We start from the raw sequence: 15,787 nt of genomic DNA, 5'->3' as shown, positions 1-15,787 counted from the left end.
CAAATGGGCCACGGTCAAACGTGCATTAAAACTAGACCACTTGTCGAAAGTATTTTGCACATTACTTCTTCACCAACAACACAACAGGCAGTTCTCCGCGTTCTCATGCCTTATGGATAGAAGTTTGCAGCAGTTCCTTATTGGCAGTCGTGAATGCAGTCTAAAGCAAAGCGAATCCCAGTTGCAGCGAGCCCTTTATTCAGTGTGGGTTTTAGAACTGTCAACTTAATCTTGCACTCGATTCTGGAATTTAACTTCTTGTTCACAATTAGATTATTGAATTAGCAACAGCTGAATCACTGAACACAGAACAGTGACAGGTTGGGACAATCTGCATGCTGTTTGCTGAGCTAGCTGACAGTAGCTACAAATCAATCGTGGACGCTGTATTGTTCTATAACTTCAACAAGCAGCTCATGGCTATGCTGGTTTCGTTTGTTGACTTGGAAGATGCGTGAACCCAAGCAGCGACTCAGGCACTTGTTACAGAACCATCCATCAACCTTTCGAAACATCCTTTTTGGTTAACCCTACTTTTTTTTTTACTCCTTGCAGCTGACAAAGTCAATCGGATCCGACCATTTAGATAACCGTATAATAAGCAGCTCTATCACTTCCGAAGTCAGGAAATAGACCTCAGCGAAGGACAACAAAAGGAGTGCCGTTCGTTATCAACAATCCACGGCTTCTGTGCAACCATAACCACGGATTTTTACAACCGCGCACCGGAATAACTTTGGGGAAACAGCGAGTGGTAACAACGTGGAGCTGGGTGTGTGTTTTTGGAGGGGACATTTTACACTGTTCAACTGGGTGTAATGTCTACTTCACGGATCTTTTCCCGGTTTGGGATACAACCTTGTAGTTGACATAACCGACTCAGTAAGTCTGAGTCACTCCCAGCAGAGTGTGTTCGGTGTCGGGACTACAGAACTGCTACTTCGCCGGCAAAGAAGGGAAAAAGGTGGGCCACCACACCGAGCCCCCCTCTGAACGTCACGCCTGGGAAAGTTTATAGCCACCGGTCGCCCTTTGCCCTTCGATACGGGGGGATTTTCGGACAGTGCCGGGGTGTTAAAGGCAGCGCAAGCCGTGGTCGGTGTCAACAGACACAGTGCCACGGGCGGACTGTAGAATGGGAAAGTACATTGTATGGCTGCTTGTTGCTTGGATGTTTAGCCTTTTGGCAGTGGTTTATATTAGAAGGATCATCAAAGCTCCACTTTTAAGTTTAAACGGTAAGTCAAAACATTTCTTCTTCCATAGTTAAATGTCCAGAAACCATGCATTTTAACATACCCCAAAAGAGAGCGACCTTTTATAAGCCTAATCCAGATAACTTACACACACTCACTCTATTATATTATGAAATGGCCATCCCTCACAAACACAAGGACTTTTGCTCTGTTCGCAGGATATGTCACACAAAAAAAGTTGTCTGGGATTCTATCGGTCGACCTGCTGACAAAATATTTTGACATGCTTTATTTATTACACGTCGCACATGCTAAATCCTGTCCCATTACTCATGGTCTTTGAACAAAGCTAGTGGACCAGCACTGTAGGCCTATATCTTACACATTAACAGTGAACCTGGTTTTTTTTTTGGGGGGGGGGAGGGAGGGGGAGGGAATGTAAATAGCTACATTTGAGTAGTGTCAAGGAAAGTTTGTGGATCATAACGAACTGCAGGTTGGCTCCGAAAAGTTGCTGAACAAGTTTTTATGTGACACTTGTTGACAGGTGTGCAAATGCTGTAAATAAGAACTAATAAATATTTCAGAAACTAATTTATGGATATATTCAGAATGTTTTCAGTAATACCGTCAATTTTTTTAAATATATTTTGTTCAAAAAGAAATAATTCATGAAAATATTCTGTAATATCAATTTACGTTGATAAATTTTATCATTTGCATAAAAGCTGCCACTGTCTGTATTCGATACTGCATGTGTAGCAACTCACTGTCCGTTTCTGTTGGCAGCAGTTTGTTTTGTAAAGATTGAACAGTGTGTGTTAATAAATACAATTACAATTCAAAAATTTTCCCAAATTTGCATGCAAGCAACATCATTAAATTATAAAATTTATAGTCTGTCAGTTCAAATAATTTTGGGCCATCTTCACATGATTGAAAGAGTATCACTACAAACCAACCACAAACATCAACATGCACCTCCTTTCAGTTAGTAAACCTTCCTGTACTTTGTATTTTCAAAGGTCAACAAAGTATTTATTGTTGATGAATCGGACAAATAAATATAGGGCTGTGAAATAGGACAGGTTGGTTTTCATAATGACTAGAGGGGGTTTAAAACGCTCTTTGACGTGTTTGTTTTTAGACAGCAATGTCAACAATCACACCAATGGTACACATTATAAACATGATACCTGTCTAAAAAGTTAAGGTCAACTCATGAACTCCACAATGATGTCCCGACTGTTGCTTTCAATACAGGACTCAAAGTTCATAAGAAAGTTACTTGTTAGACGTGGCAATGACGACCATGAAAGCAGAAGGTTCAAGTCTACATAACTCAGAGGAACGGTGTGGGTGGCGTGGATGGACAATTTATGTTTTTTAAAATTATTGTTGTACAATAAAGATATCAAAGTTTTTACGAAATAACCAAATGTCAAAATCTATCGGCAAGAAAATAGGCATGTTTATTATATATGGTTTAGTATTGCCTCACCCTCCATCTTTGACTCTTTCAAACTCAGATGAAGAAAGTTTAGAGAGCTTTAAGCACTAGGTAAAACAGGCCTGATACTTCATCCTGTGAGGGCAAGGATGTAGTTTTTCAATGGTAAAGGGAATATAGCTCTATGAGGGAATTTTTACTTGAACATTTCAATGGGCACCAGGCAATAACTAGGGAGGGGCATAGAGTCGAATGCCTCCTTGGAGTAGTATGCTTGGATATAATCCATTATTGAAATGTCTTTTCTTTCTCCTAAATACTCGAGAGTCAAGGCTAAGATTGTTATCAGAGTTTTTCTTTTAAAACTTCAACTCCTGTTTTTTTCTATACAGATGATGTACGCTTTTCAAGTATAAGAGGTCAGCACCAAATAGTAATCCCCTCATTAGTCGACGAGAACGGTCACCACGTTTCGTATGACATTATTAACAGTCGCAAACGGACTCGTAGAGAGGTTCTCTCAGAGCCAGTAACGACTGCAGCAGAAGGACAACTGCATTACAAACTCTCAGCCTATGGGAGCAATTTTCACTTGAATTTGTCTCTAAACACGAACCTTGTCACTAGGAATTTTCTTGTGGAATACCTTGATGAGCACGGAGTCAGCCAACGCCATCGGACCATTGATGACTGCCATTACCATGGATACCTGGTGGGACATGACATTTCTAGCGTTGCCATTAGTAACTGCAGAGGTTTGGTAAGTTTTTGTAGAAATATTTTGGGGTTTCTGAGTCCTCCCTCGCCAATCATAAGCAAAGTGGTCTGTATCCATGGGTCTCAATTCAACTTCAACCATTTTATATGGACCAAGTGACATTATTAGACTTTAATGTTGAAGTTCTGGACAATCAAGAAAGCGTTCTCCCTTAAAACACCAAAAGGACCAGTCAAAATACACTGCAAGTGGTCTGGGTGGATAGTTCAGTGTTGAAAGGCAACCTTATCATAAATTTATGGACTAGGGAAAAAGCTGATTGACTAGTGAACAGAAATGCTAACTAACCCTGTTTAAAAAATGAAAAAGTAACCAGGGGGAAACACTCCAATATAAAACTAGCCAGCTGGACCACATGGGGGAAATTCTGTACTGGTCTGGGGTGTTAAATATACAGAGTCAGGCAATTGGGTAGTGGACCAAGGCTAGAATTTGTCTTCAAAACTTGTTTCAACTTGAAGTCAGTTTTAAACCTCATTTCCAAATCTTGATTTTAAGATATCATTACTGAATATAAATTTGAAAATAAACATTTTTATGTACCACCTCATATTTCAGGAATGCACAAATACTAGCAGTTTATATGAACTCAGGCATTTTTATATACGGTCTGGTGAAAAGTAATACCTGGTAATTTCCACAGAAACAAATAAATCATGTTCATTGATTTACCTAGTTAGTGCTGAGGACTGCTATTCCTAAAAGCTCCTTGGGATCTATAACTCATTGGCTTAAAGGAACACGTTGCCTTGGATCGGACGAGTTGGTCTATAAAAAGCGTTTGTAACCGTTTGTTATAAAATGCATATGGTTGGAAAGATGTTTTAAAAGTAGAATACAATTATCCACACAAGTTTGCCTCTAAATTGCGTGGTTTTCATTTAACTGTGCGAACTAACACGGTCGACCATTTATGGGAGTCAAAATTTTGACTCACATAAATGGCCGACCGTGTTAGTTTGCACAAATGCCACCAAAAGGCCCTGCAACATGCCTCCTAAAAACATACTTGTTAGCAATGACTCCCACTCCTGTAATTTGGCATGTTTTATTAATCTTACTGTAAAAGTAAAGTTTCTGAGTCTTAATTGAGCAAACCAATTTGAGACTAAACTGTGTTCTGTCAACACATAAAGTTGTATCACACTCAAGTCCCTTTCACACGAGAGCCATTTAGCAAGGGACCCTTGCTAATACAAAATGTACCTCGTGTGAAATGACAAAAATTTGTGTACTGTCCAAGGTCTCTTGTAAAATCTTACCAATCAATTGCTAATTTTACAACCATGCTAAAATTAAGCAATGGACCTTTGTTAAATTGCTGTCGTTTGAGTAGCACTTTAGATGCTCAAAATGTGCTTTGTGTCAATGATTAGCCAAGTATTCAATCGCCAGTTTATTTTCAACAAACTTCCATGTGGTTTACATTCATGTAATAATAGATGACCTTAACTTCTATACTCACATGATATTCATTTTGAACCGGGATTATTTTGTTGTCTGGCCAAACAGCTATCAGCGGAAATAGGTATCAGTGTAATCCCCCAAGATGCGTTGTTATAATCTTTATGTATCTTTTACAACACTCACCCTAGTCCAAACATTGTGAACCTTTTTTTTATTATCTTCCTTTAAATAGGAGTGACACGTAGGTTATCAGTTTGCACAAACATAGTTCTGATGCTTTTAAGATACAACTTGGTGTTTCAAGTGGTACATGTACAGTTTAGCGATAACTCAAAAATGAGAACATATCAAAACAAACATCCCGGTGGAATGTTTTCAGCAACGTAGTTCAGTGCGCTCATAAATCAAACAGGACTCCACGTGGGCATTCTTGAAGGGGAGCAGAAAAGAGGAGGAGTGGGGGGGGGGGGGTGTTAACGTTCTTGACGTCATAATGGCTGCTGTGCAATCAATATAGATAACACACCCAGGCCTGATACTTCACAGAGGAAACAAAGGCATTTGCCTCGATGCCCCCTGATCATTGCCTTGGTGCCCCGAAAAACGCCAGTGGAAATTAACAATTTCCTCATAAGGGTGCCCTTTTATGTACCAAGGAGAAAATGCCTTGGTGCCCTTGCCCTTTTCAAAAACGAAGCATACAGGTCTGTCACACCTGTGTTGCTTCCATCTTGGTGCGGAAACTCTCCATCGTCAAACTTGTGTGTCTTTACCCTTGAGGGTGTTTTCTCTATTGCGCTCTGATGATGCAACACATTCACAAAAGCTTTAATTGGGAACTGTACATGTGTTGCAAGTTTTAATTGGCGTATCGATTATCAAACCACAAGTACAATGTAGTAGTAGTCCATTTAAACACACATGTTATGACAGTCTGATCCGGATACTAATGCCAAGATATTATACGCTCATCTTTAGCCCCTTTCACACGGGAGCAATTTAGCAAGGCTCCCTTGCTTTTATGAACTTTTAATCAGTATAGATTTCTTGTAGACCCCTTCCTTTTCTGATCTCTAATAAGCATCATTCCATCAAGTGCTTGTATAGGCCTACTCACGACTAGATTGTGACTATGCATTTCATCCCACAAAACCCATCTTGCTGACGATGTGGTTAGATCTGCATTGATTTTATATTTAGAACTTGACACACATTTTACTTAACAAACAGCTCCCTATGTATAAATGGATGGCAGAGAATTAAGTTGAGGGTAAGCACTGTCTCCCCCTGGGTGGGGGGTTTGGATCCCCCTGGGCACGGGAAGAGGCTGGTTGTCTCGTCTTGTCGTCCATTGAAGCCATAGCTGTAGGACTTCTGCGTCTGGCTGTCTACGCACATGTCGACATGCTTGATGCCTGGAAGGCTAACGATCTATACAAAGAACCTTGATTGATTCGGGTTGTTTTTTTGTAGTGCTGTGGTTGCATTTTTGGGGGAATTCTCACGTTGAATTCACATTAATTGGACAAACTGATGAACCTAAAAGTGAAGTTATCACTAAAACGATCAAAAATGAAAAAAAAAAAAGAAAGATAAAAATCACCTGCGAGCTAAAATCCAGTGTTCATACTCCAAAATGTTACAGTAACACTAATATAGCTCAGTTGTTTCATACAGATGTAAACAAACAACCTATATAATCAAAATCAGCTAAATCTTGCAAACTAAATACAAAATAATATTCAGCGTTCACCCTTAACAATAACAGTGGTCCGCTGGCCAATTGCCAGTTTACAAAACCTGAGGGCCTGTCAGAATTCTTTCCAATTCAAAGTGGTCCGGCTGGCTAGCTCAGTGTTCAGAAGCATCCCTTTTTCATTACAGTATCGACTCGTAAAAAAGTGAGTGGATTAGTAAAATGGCAAGCTAAATACTGGTCCTGCTAGCCAGTCACTGGAAAAAGTTATGGCCGAACCCTGGTAATGATCTCTGTTTTTTGGAAGAGGTACTTACAGTTTCTGTTAAAAAAACACCAGTTAAAACATTGCTTTTATTCCTCAATAGTTCAACTGGTGTGTCCTAGTTGTTAAATGTTACTGAGATAAACTACAAATGAAAATGACATGCATCAATTGAAAGTTTTTTTGCTTATGATTGTTTCATGAAGGACAGACACTGCAAGTAGAATTCCATGCAAGGTTTTCTTGCACCTGGAGGGGGGGGGGGGGAGGATCCCCGAGTCCTGCCAGAAGTCCTGCCACTCAATCTCCCCATATCAATCCCTACCAATAAAGAGAAATATTCGAGAAGAAAAAAAACCTGGCAGTTGATTTCACATCAATGATCGGTAAAGCTTATAAATTAAAATCCCCCCTCCACTGTGCTGATGAGTGATTTCCAATCCGTGTGAAATGGTTAATTCAACCCTCACACTCTGCTCACACAAAGACCACCCTTGAAACGTGTCTCAAAAGACGCTGCATAAAGGATCACGCCATCTCATTTTCCATCTCTTTTCTAGATCTGTCTTCCCAGACAGTCAGACCTGATACCTCATTGTTGTAAAGTGAAAGGCAGGGTTCCAATTTTATAGAGCTGCTTAAGCACAAAAAGTAGCTTAGCAAAAGAAAATTATGCTTACCAAAACAAGGTTACCATCTGAAGTACTATTCTAATTGCTACGATCTGTGACTGGTATCCTGCCACTTTTTGCTTAGCAGAACAAGTTTAAGCTCCGTTTTCTGCTCAAGCAGCTCTGTGAAGTAAGGCCCTGGTTTTCCCAAATAAAGGGCACCTCATTAAGGGAAGTGTAAACTTCTACTGGAACATCTTCAAGGAGGGGCGGGGCACCAAGGGGTCGTGGGACAATCACCTCTGTTGTTTCCATCATAAAGTATCAGCCCTTGGCCTCTAGAAAGTGGAGTTTGCAATAAGGTTTATAAACAGAGCCCGAGCAAAGGAGTCAGACAAAAAAAGTTTTGAATTTTCAAGGTGACAACAAAATTCCAATTATTATATCTCTTACAAAGAAACCAAAGGGTCCCCAAAAGTATCCTGCACTGTATTCCGTTTACAGGCTTGTAATTTTATGCATTATGTTAAGATACACCAAGTGAGAATACTGGTCTTTGACAGTTACCAAATGTGTCCAGTGCCTTTAAGTACATGTATCCGGCCTGTTCTACAATTTATTTGTCAGAACTGGTAGGAAGACGGGAAATAAATTAATTGTTATTGGACGAAGCAATTCATTGTTTCAATACAGACATAATTTAAATTCTGCTTCATTTGTGTTTTTGTTTTGTTTTGTTTTATCTCAGCATGGACTTATTTCAACAGCAGATGGGGATTATTTTCTAGAACCTGTTCAGGATTTTACGCAGAGTGATTCGAGTGAGGGACATCCTCATGTCATCTACAAACGAGAAGCGGAGTCAAGTGAGACTAAAGACAGGGATTGTGGAGTTACAGGTAAAAACAGCTTCAATATTGGTTATACCACCCTGGCTGGATGTGAACCACCTGCTGAATTCACCAAACTCTTCCTTACTTAGGTTTTATCTGAGGACTTAGGACGAGTTAAAGTTCCGTAACCATAGACGTTAGGATGCATTGAACCCATCCTAAAGTTACTCGTCCTAATTCGAGATAGAATTAATATTAGCGTTTCGTGAAATCAGCCGCAGGGGCTAGGTGGATGATCTGTATATTTGTTTACCATGAATGGATTCGAACCCTGCAATTCAGAAGTTAACTTGGAATTAATGAAATCGTTTTGCTGTTCATGTTTATCGCTGTGTGTTTTCTCCCAGGGGTTTTCCTTGGCATGGCGTCAAGTTTGTACATGATTGTAGAATAGATTGCCTGTAGGCCTCATTAAAATGTGTCACATTACTAGCGCATGAATGATCCAAAGCTAAGCTAACATGTAATACGTATGTAAGGTCATTGACCCCCATAAACGCCCAATTGTATACACATGGAATGTTGCATACAAGTTCCACCATACCTTTGTTGCAGACATTAGTATTAAAAGTCATTCCCATAATGTTGTATTATGTTTACATTTTGTTGGTAATAAAACCAAGGATGCATCACAAGTATACTTACTGAAGCTTGCAAGCCTTCGGAAAGCTGATAGCGAGGGTGCTTTCTGTGTGAACCAGAAATACCTGGGCTAGCCCCCATACTCTTCTACGATAAGTGTGTACTACCAATGCTAGTACTTGTGATCCATTGCTTTAAAGCCATTGGACACTTTCGGTAAAACAGTATTGTCCAAGGCCCACACTTCGTGTATCAAAGCTTATATTAAAATAACAAACCTGTGAAAATTTAGGCACAATCGGTCATTGGAGTCGGGAGAAAATCACGAGAAAACGCACCCTTGTTTCCGCACGTTTCGCCGTGTCATGACATGTGTTTAAAATAAATCCGTAATTCTCAATATCGAGAATTGATGCCATGATCAGGACCTAGAACCCACACTCTGCTGATCAGAAACATTAGAGCTTCGGTTCTCAAAACAAGAAAGCTTGCAGAGCCTACTGGACTCCCTGCATCACCCCCACCCATGGAAATAAGAGGACAGATCAATTAGAGTTGTTCAAACACCAATGTTGTAGTGTCTCTCTTTAGCTTTCGAAGTCAAGTGAAAATAACAAGTTGCGAAGTCATGTTTACTCTTTACTCTTTCCCTTCTCTGCTGAAGTGGACCCACTTTGGTCAACAAAGGAAAACAAACAACAATCCAGGGGAATAATGTTGATAAAGTTGTGCACACTGCTAACTGATCGGCCTTCAAATACCTTTGTAGAAGTTAGTGAAGAAATTCACTTAAGTGTTATCAAGGACTTAGTGTTGACTTTGAGTCCAGTGAAGTGAAGAGTAAGTTCTGGGCAGAGAGAAATTGTCACTTTAGAAAATACTAGAGTAATGCAGTTGGATGACATGCTTTCCTTAAAACCAGGTTTCAAAAGTCAAAACTTCAGAAATCTAATCAAGGTTTTAGACAGTGCTGTGAAAGGAGTTTTATTAGGGGCAACAATCTTTTTATTGATTACCTAATAAAGGCACTACTGGAGTGCCTGAGATTTGAAGTAAATCTTCTTGAATTTATTTTTATCACATCTAATCTCCTAAGAAGCCAAACTTCCGGTAGATTCCGGCGAAGTTCCTCCCGGGGGAAATCTTCCCCAACAAAAGAAGTTTTGTAATCCCCATCGTTTCAATGACAGAGGTTTCTGTCACCGTGTTGCGATTGTGAGTAACACCATAACCTTCCGGTAACAAAGGCACCTAGAAAAAGACCCCCCCCCCCTCATCTTTACAATATCGCTTTCAGGATGGATTGAAGCTCAGAGAATTGGACAAAAGCTGTTATATTGTGACACCCTTGAACCATGAAGGACGGAACTCAAGTCTGTAATATAGTCTGGATACACCAAAAATGTGAATCACGCTTTATGCGCTTCATCCAAACCCCTACAAAAGAACTCCCAAGAAACCCGACTAAAAGCCCCCCCCCCCACTCACCCCTTGAGCGAGCATTAGTTTTTATCACAGAGGTCATCTTTTCAGACAAGATAATAACCCCAGGATCCCTGACAATTTTTTTCCCGTCCTTTTTCTCTCCCCTGGCTTGGCTACTTGTTTAGTATTAAACACGCTCCTTCTTTGAGCTGTTTGTGTTATGTTCAGTGGCCAATCTCGTTGGTTGGCGACTTGCAGTTCATGTCCTGGAGATGTCTTGACGATTCTTTACAGATGCTTTGATTTTGGTTTCAAATGTTGAAATCTTTTTTCAGTTAAAACTACTCAAGGGATAGTTTAATACTAGCAATTGACTTGAGAAAAAAAAATTGGAAAGATTTGACCTACATTTTGCAAGATCTTTCAGCCGCTTGAGAACCAAGGACTGTGGTGTTTACATTAGTCATTCTATTGTAAGCTTTTTTAAGGCTTCATAAATTTTATGGTGATCCTCTCTTTCTTGCTTGGCGTGTTTTGTTCCTAAAATGTTGTTATGTGAGTATTGTGCGACTACAATGGCTGAGGTTTTTATGTTGTTTGGGTTTGCATGTCTAAGTCACACTGTTGTGGATATGCACAGTTGGGTGCCTCTGGGTAGAAGGATGAAGTAAATGTATACACAGAGTGCTTGCTATGTAAATGGGGTTGAGTTTGCGTTCATTTGGCTGACAACAACTCTGAGCATGCTCTGAGATTGGGTTAGTTTGGGCAAGGATGTAGAAATATTTCTGTATCCATGGTTTGGATGACAATTAACATAAGTTTGGGTGTCTGGGGACATATCTTGAGATTGCATTAGTTTGGGGAGTAGTCTGGTGACAATGTAAAATAAGATTAGGTAAGTGTTGGTGACATTGACAACCATGAAAAGGTCAGACTTGTTTGGGTAACAATTAACCTAAGATTGAGTTATAGTGTGGGTGACATTTCCCATGAGATTGGGTGTTTTGGGTGACTAAACTCAGAGATTTGGGAATGGTTTGGTTGACAATTTACCATTATAAGATTGAAACCATCAAAAGATTGGATTAATTAAGGTATGGAGTTTTAACATATATTTTGGATGATAACAACTCTAAGAATGGGATGGTTTGGTTTGGGCAAGGACTTTGAGAATGGGTTAGTTTAGGGAAAAACCCCTCTGAAAGGGCAAGAATAAATCTGAGAATGGGTTAGTTTAGGCAACAGTTTTGAGAATGGGTTAGTTTAGGTAACAGCAACTCCGACTGAGAAGGGGAAACGGTATGGGCAAGAATAAATCTGAGAACGGGTTAGTTTGGGTGAGAATAACTCTGAGAATGGGTTAGTTTGGGTGAGAATAACTCTTAGAATGGGTTAGTTTGGGTGAGAATAATTCTGCAAACGGGTTAGTTTGGGTGAGAATAACTCTTAGAATGGGTTGTATGGGCGAGTATAACCCCGAGAACAGGTTAGTATAGCCATAGAGCAAGGACCTCCAGACCTACAATGTTGTTACTAAATAGCTCTATGCTAAAAGACCCAACCCAGGTGTAGTTGTCACCAAAAGATTGCCCATTCACTGACTTAATCTCGTTCAAACTAAACTTGCTATCTTTATGGTATAGCAAGTTTAGTTTGAACGAGAATAACTCAGTGGTTGGGCAATCTTTTGGTGACAACTACAATTGCATTGGGTCCTTTAGCATAGAGCTATTTAGTAACAACATTGTAGGTCTAAAAGAACTTTCACTTGTGAGTTGGTTCCCTGTGGTTTTATTAACATGCAGAATGCAGCCAATTGTACAGGTGTCTCTCATTGCTCAAATCCCATTATAGGACACCACATTGAGACTGTTGATACATTTACAGTGCAATTGAAGGTCCATTAGGCCAAAGTTCCTCAAAGTTCTTATTCTAGGTTCTGCCCTAAGGAATTCTTATTAAAAAAAACAAGAAAAAACAGACTCAAAGAAAGTACTTGAGCAAGTATTTTCCAGAGAACTTTTTGGGGTCAGATAAATGATGAAAAAGCCATTTTGAAGAGTTGTAGAAACATAAAACTGAGAAACTAAATAAAACCAGACTCAAAGGAAATACTTGAGTGAGTATTTTTTCTACAGAAGTTTTGGGGTCAGATAAAAGATTAGAAAGCTGTTCAAAGTTCCTCAAAGTTCTTATTCTAGGCACTGCCCAAAGGAATTCTTAAAAAAAAAAAAAAATAAAAAATAAAATACAACCAGACTCAAAGAAAATACTTGAACAAGTATTTTTTTACAGAACTTTTGGGTTCAGAACAGTGAACGATTTCCCTTGTATAGCAGAGCAAAATGCTACACAAGATGAAACAATTGCTACTAAAAAAAATATTATTTGCTACTCAATATTTGCATTCAGTACGCACAAAACAAGTTCTCGCTAATTGTTTGGCAATGCAAAAATGCTGTAGGAAATCGCTCCCTGCAGATAAATGATGAGAAAGCTGTTTTGAAGAGTTGTAGGAACACAGGCCTCGTTGAGATATCATATGATAGAGGAGCACTGTGCAAGAATGCAGTCTTATTAGTCTTTGTGGAGAAACAACAGTGAACATCCACTGTCCAAACAGTCAAGCGAAGGTTGGCGTAATTTGGGGGAAAGTAGGTGACCTACAACTTGCCCAGTCCACTCAGCTGGGGCTGGGAATTGATCAGGCTGAAGGATGCCAGGGATATTTTCAGTCCAGGAATTCCACTCTCGGCATTTTATGTACTCTCTTGGTGTGGCAGGAGGACATACCACTTCTTTAAGTGCATTGTTTTGAGCGGGAGGAATGTTTGAAGACAATGCTCCTTGCCTGGGGTAGTATGTAAGGAGTCTGGAAAGTCTTTTTTGTAGGTCATTTTGTAAAGTGGTAATGGTTTAATCTCAAGGAGGTTCTGCAGGGTTTGAATTTGGGGGACAAAATACACAAGACTTTAGGAATTGCAGTCAAAAACTAGTACTGGACCAGAGATTTTATCTCAAGACCAGGGGTGGATTATACGAAGAGTTAAGACTTGTCTTATCCCACGTTAGGACGAGTTACTCGTCCATTTGTACATTGTGCATTACCTAACTGCAGGGATTTTGAGTAGGCCTCTATTTACAGCACTGAGTGCAGTTAGCTATACAGATACGATGTACTCATGGGGGATTTCTCGTTGGTTGACCCGAACAAAATTGATGAGTAAAACAAACTCCTAATCCGAATTTCCTCTGGACTCTTAATATCTAGTGGTGTTCAAATGCCATCCCTCTTGTTCCATACACACTTTCTGACAAAATCCATTTCATCATTTGTGCAATGACTAATGATGTAGAGACCCATGGGTAGGTAGGTTTGTGGACAGTCTGTCCAAATGATAGAGTATGGGTGGATACATAAGGTTTCAAACACAGGTCAGACACTGTAAGCAATAGAGTATTCAGTGCTGTGAAGAATTTACGCACACATGTAAAGTACGCTTACATTAGCCACAGATGTTGGTAAGCAGAGCCATGAAATCGGGCCCAGTTCACTTACGAAACATGCTTACTGTAAAAAGTAAAACAGCATACTAGCTCAATTTATAAAATTACACTATATGTAATGTTGATGATAATCTAACTTTAACGACAGTGACAACTACCAGGATGGGGTTGCACCTGTTAAGGTTCCCTAATGTAGGCCACTTACTTAGTGATCACTCATTCAATGGTGCCTATGGGGCTCACTGACTCACCCCTTCTTGTCCCCTCTTATAAGGAACAGGGTAACAAAGGGGGTGGGGTTGTTGGGGGAGTGGGGAGTCACGAAATGGCCTCATCATCTTTCAAGGGATGCATTCAACTTTAGTCTGGTACCAGGGCATTGGAAATGTCTATGGGATATACCAGAGGGTTAGCATAATGTGACTCATGGAAGTGTAAGTCATGGATTGAAGGGCTTGTCTGGATTAGAACTGTCATGGTGAGACCCACCTATAGAGAATGCCAAAGAGCGTGGGACAAGGTCCCGACAGCCAAGTTTCAATTCGCCTTTTGGTCTGTGTCTCAATGAAACAGACAGTTTCAATTCGCCTTTTGGTCTGTGTCTTAATGGAACAGACAGTTTCAATTCGCCTTTTGGTCTGTGTCTCAATGGAACAGACAGTTTCAATTCGCCTTTTGGTCTGTGTCTCAATGGAACAGACAGTTTCAATTCGCCTTTTGGTCTGTGTCTCAATGGAACAGACAGTTTCAATTCGCCTTTTGGTCTGTGTCTCAATGGAACAGACAGTTTCAATTCGCCTTTTGGTCTGTGTCTTAATGGAACAGACAGTTTCAATTCGCCTTTTGGTCTGTGTCTCAATGGAACAGACAGTTTCAATTCGCCTTTTGGTCTGTGTCTCAAGCGAACAGACAGTTTCAATTCGCCTTTTGGTCTGTGTCTCAATGGAACAGACAGTTTCAATTCGCCTTTTGGTCTGTGTCTCAATGGAACAGACAGTTTCAATTCGCCTTTTGGTCTGTGTCTCAATGGAACAGACAGTTTCAATTCGCCTTTTGGTCTGTGTCTCAATGGAACAGACAGTTTCAACTCGCCTTCTATCAAGACCAAGGCCACTGTCAAAGCAAAGCATCCAAAATGGTGTTGTAAAACTTGATTGGCTGAATATTGTGCCACAGCACCTTGTAAATCATGGTGCTATGCAAAAGGACTAGGTCTCATAATTCAAACATAGTTGCACTTCCTTGCAGGAAAATACTGTATTTTAAAGTGTCTTGAGCATCACTGGGTGACTGATATGTGCGCTACATAAGAACCTAATTAAGAAGTTTAAAGACAGTTACTGTATCAGGCCTTGTTCTGGCTCTTGAAGGGGCACAGCAATTTTGCTCTGGCTATAGGGGCACCTGTATGAGGAAAATGTCAATTTGTATTGGAACTTTGCAAAGGGCGCCACAGTAGAAGAACAGGGCAGGCACCACAGCAATTGCTGTGGGTGCTGTGGGTTAATTCAAGGCTTGCTGTATCAAATGTGTAGTATTTATAAATTTAGTTACTTTGCCATTATGTTACTTTAATGACAGTCGATATTTCGAACACACACTGGTTTCCCTTTGTCAAATTGTTCTAATATTGACATTGTGCAATCAAGGCCTAAACCACATGGGTTTACGATGGCCTCCCAAATTCGTTACAAATCTACCATTAATGGAAAGGTTTGCGGTTACACCATGTAATGACTATCTCTAATGAGTTGGGGTGGTTCTGAAAAGAACTGTTGGTTTCAACTCGACGTTTCGATCAGTATGCTCTGATAGTCTTCTGGAGAAAGCAACTCGACGTTTCGATCAGTATGCTCTGATAGTCTTCTGGAGAAAGCAACTCGACGTTTCGATCAGTATGCTCTGATAGTCTTCTGGAGAAAGCAACTCGACGTTTCGATCAGTATGCTCTGATCGTCTTCTGGAGAAACAGAT

At 40.1% G+C, this 15,787-nt stretch overlaps 1 protein-coding gene across 1 annotated transcript in view; it reads left to right on the top strand.

Annotated features, from left to right (window-relative positions):
• The window catches only part of LOC117297673 (A disintegrin and metalloproteinase with thrombospondin motifs 6-like), a 47,158-nt gene extending 32,191 nt beyond the window's left edge, over positions 1–14,967 (top strand). Inside the window, exons 4-7 of the mRNA XM_033780821.1 lie at positions 556–1,238; positions 3,039–3,406; positions 8,152–8,302; positions 14,387–14,967. Coding sequence (XP_033636712.1) covers positions 1,136–1,238; positions 3,039–3,406; positions 8,152–8,302; positions 14,387–14,967 — 1,203 coding nt within the window. The 5' untranslated portion in view covers positions 556–1,135. The remainder of the gene's footprint in view (positions 1–555; positions 1,239–3,038; positions 3,407–8,151; positions 8,303–14,386) is intronic.
• The last annotated feature ends 820 nt before the right edge of the window (positions 14,968–15,787 follow it).

This window comes from Asterias rubens, chromosome 12 (genome assembly GCF_902459465.1).
Source record: "Asterias rubens chromosome 12, eAstRub1.3, whole genome shotgun sequence".
Lineage (NCBI taxonomy): Eukaryota > Metazoa > Echinodermata > Asteroidea > Forcipulatida > Asteriidae > Asterias > Asterias rubens.
The sequence above is the reverse complement of the archived record's forward strand: the minus strand, read 5'-3'. Positions and strand labels throughout refer to the sequence as shown.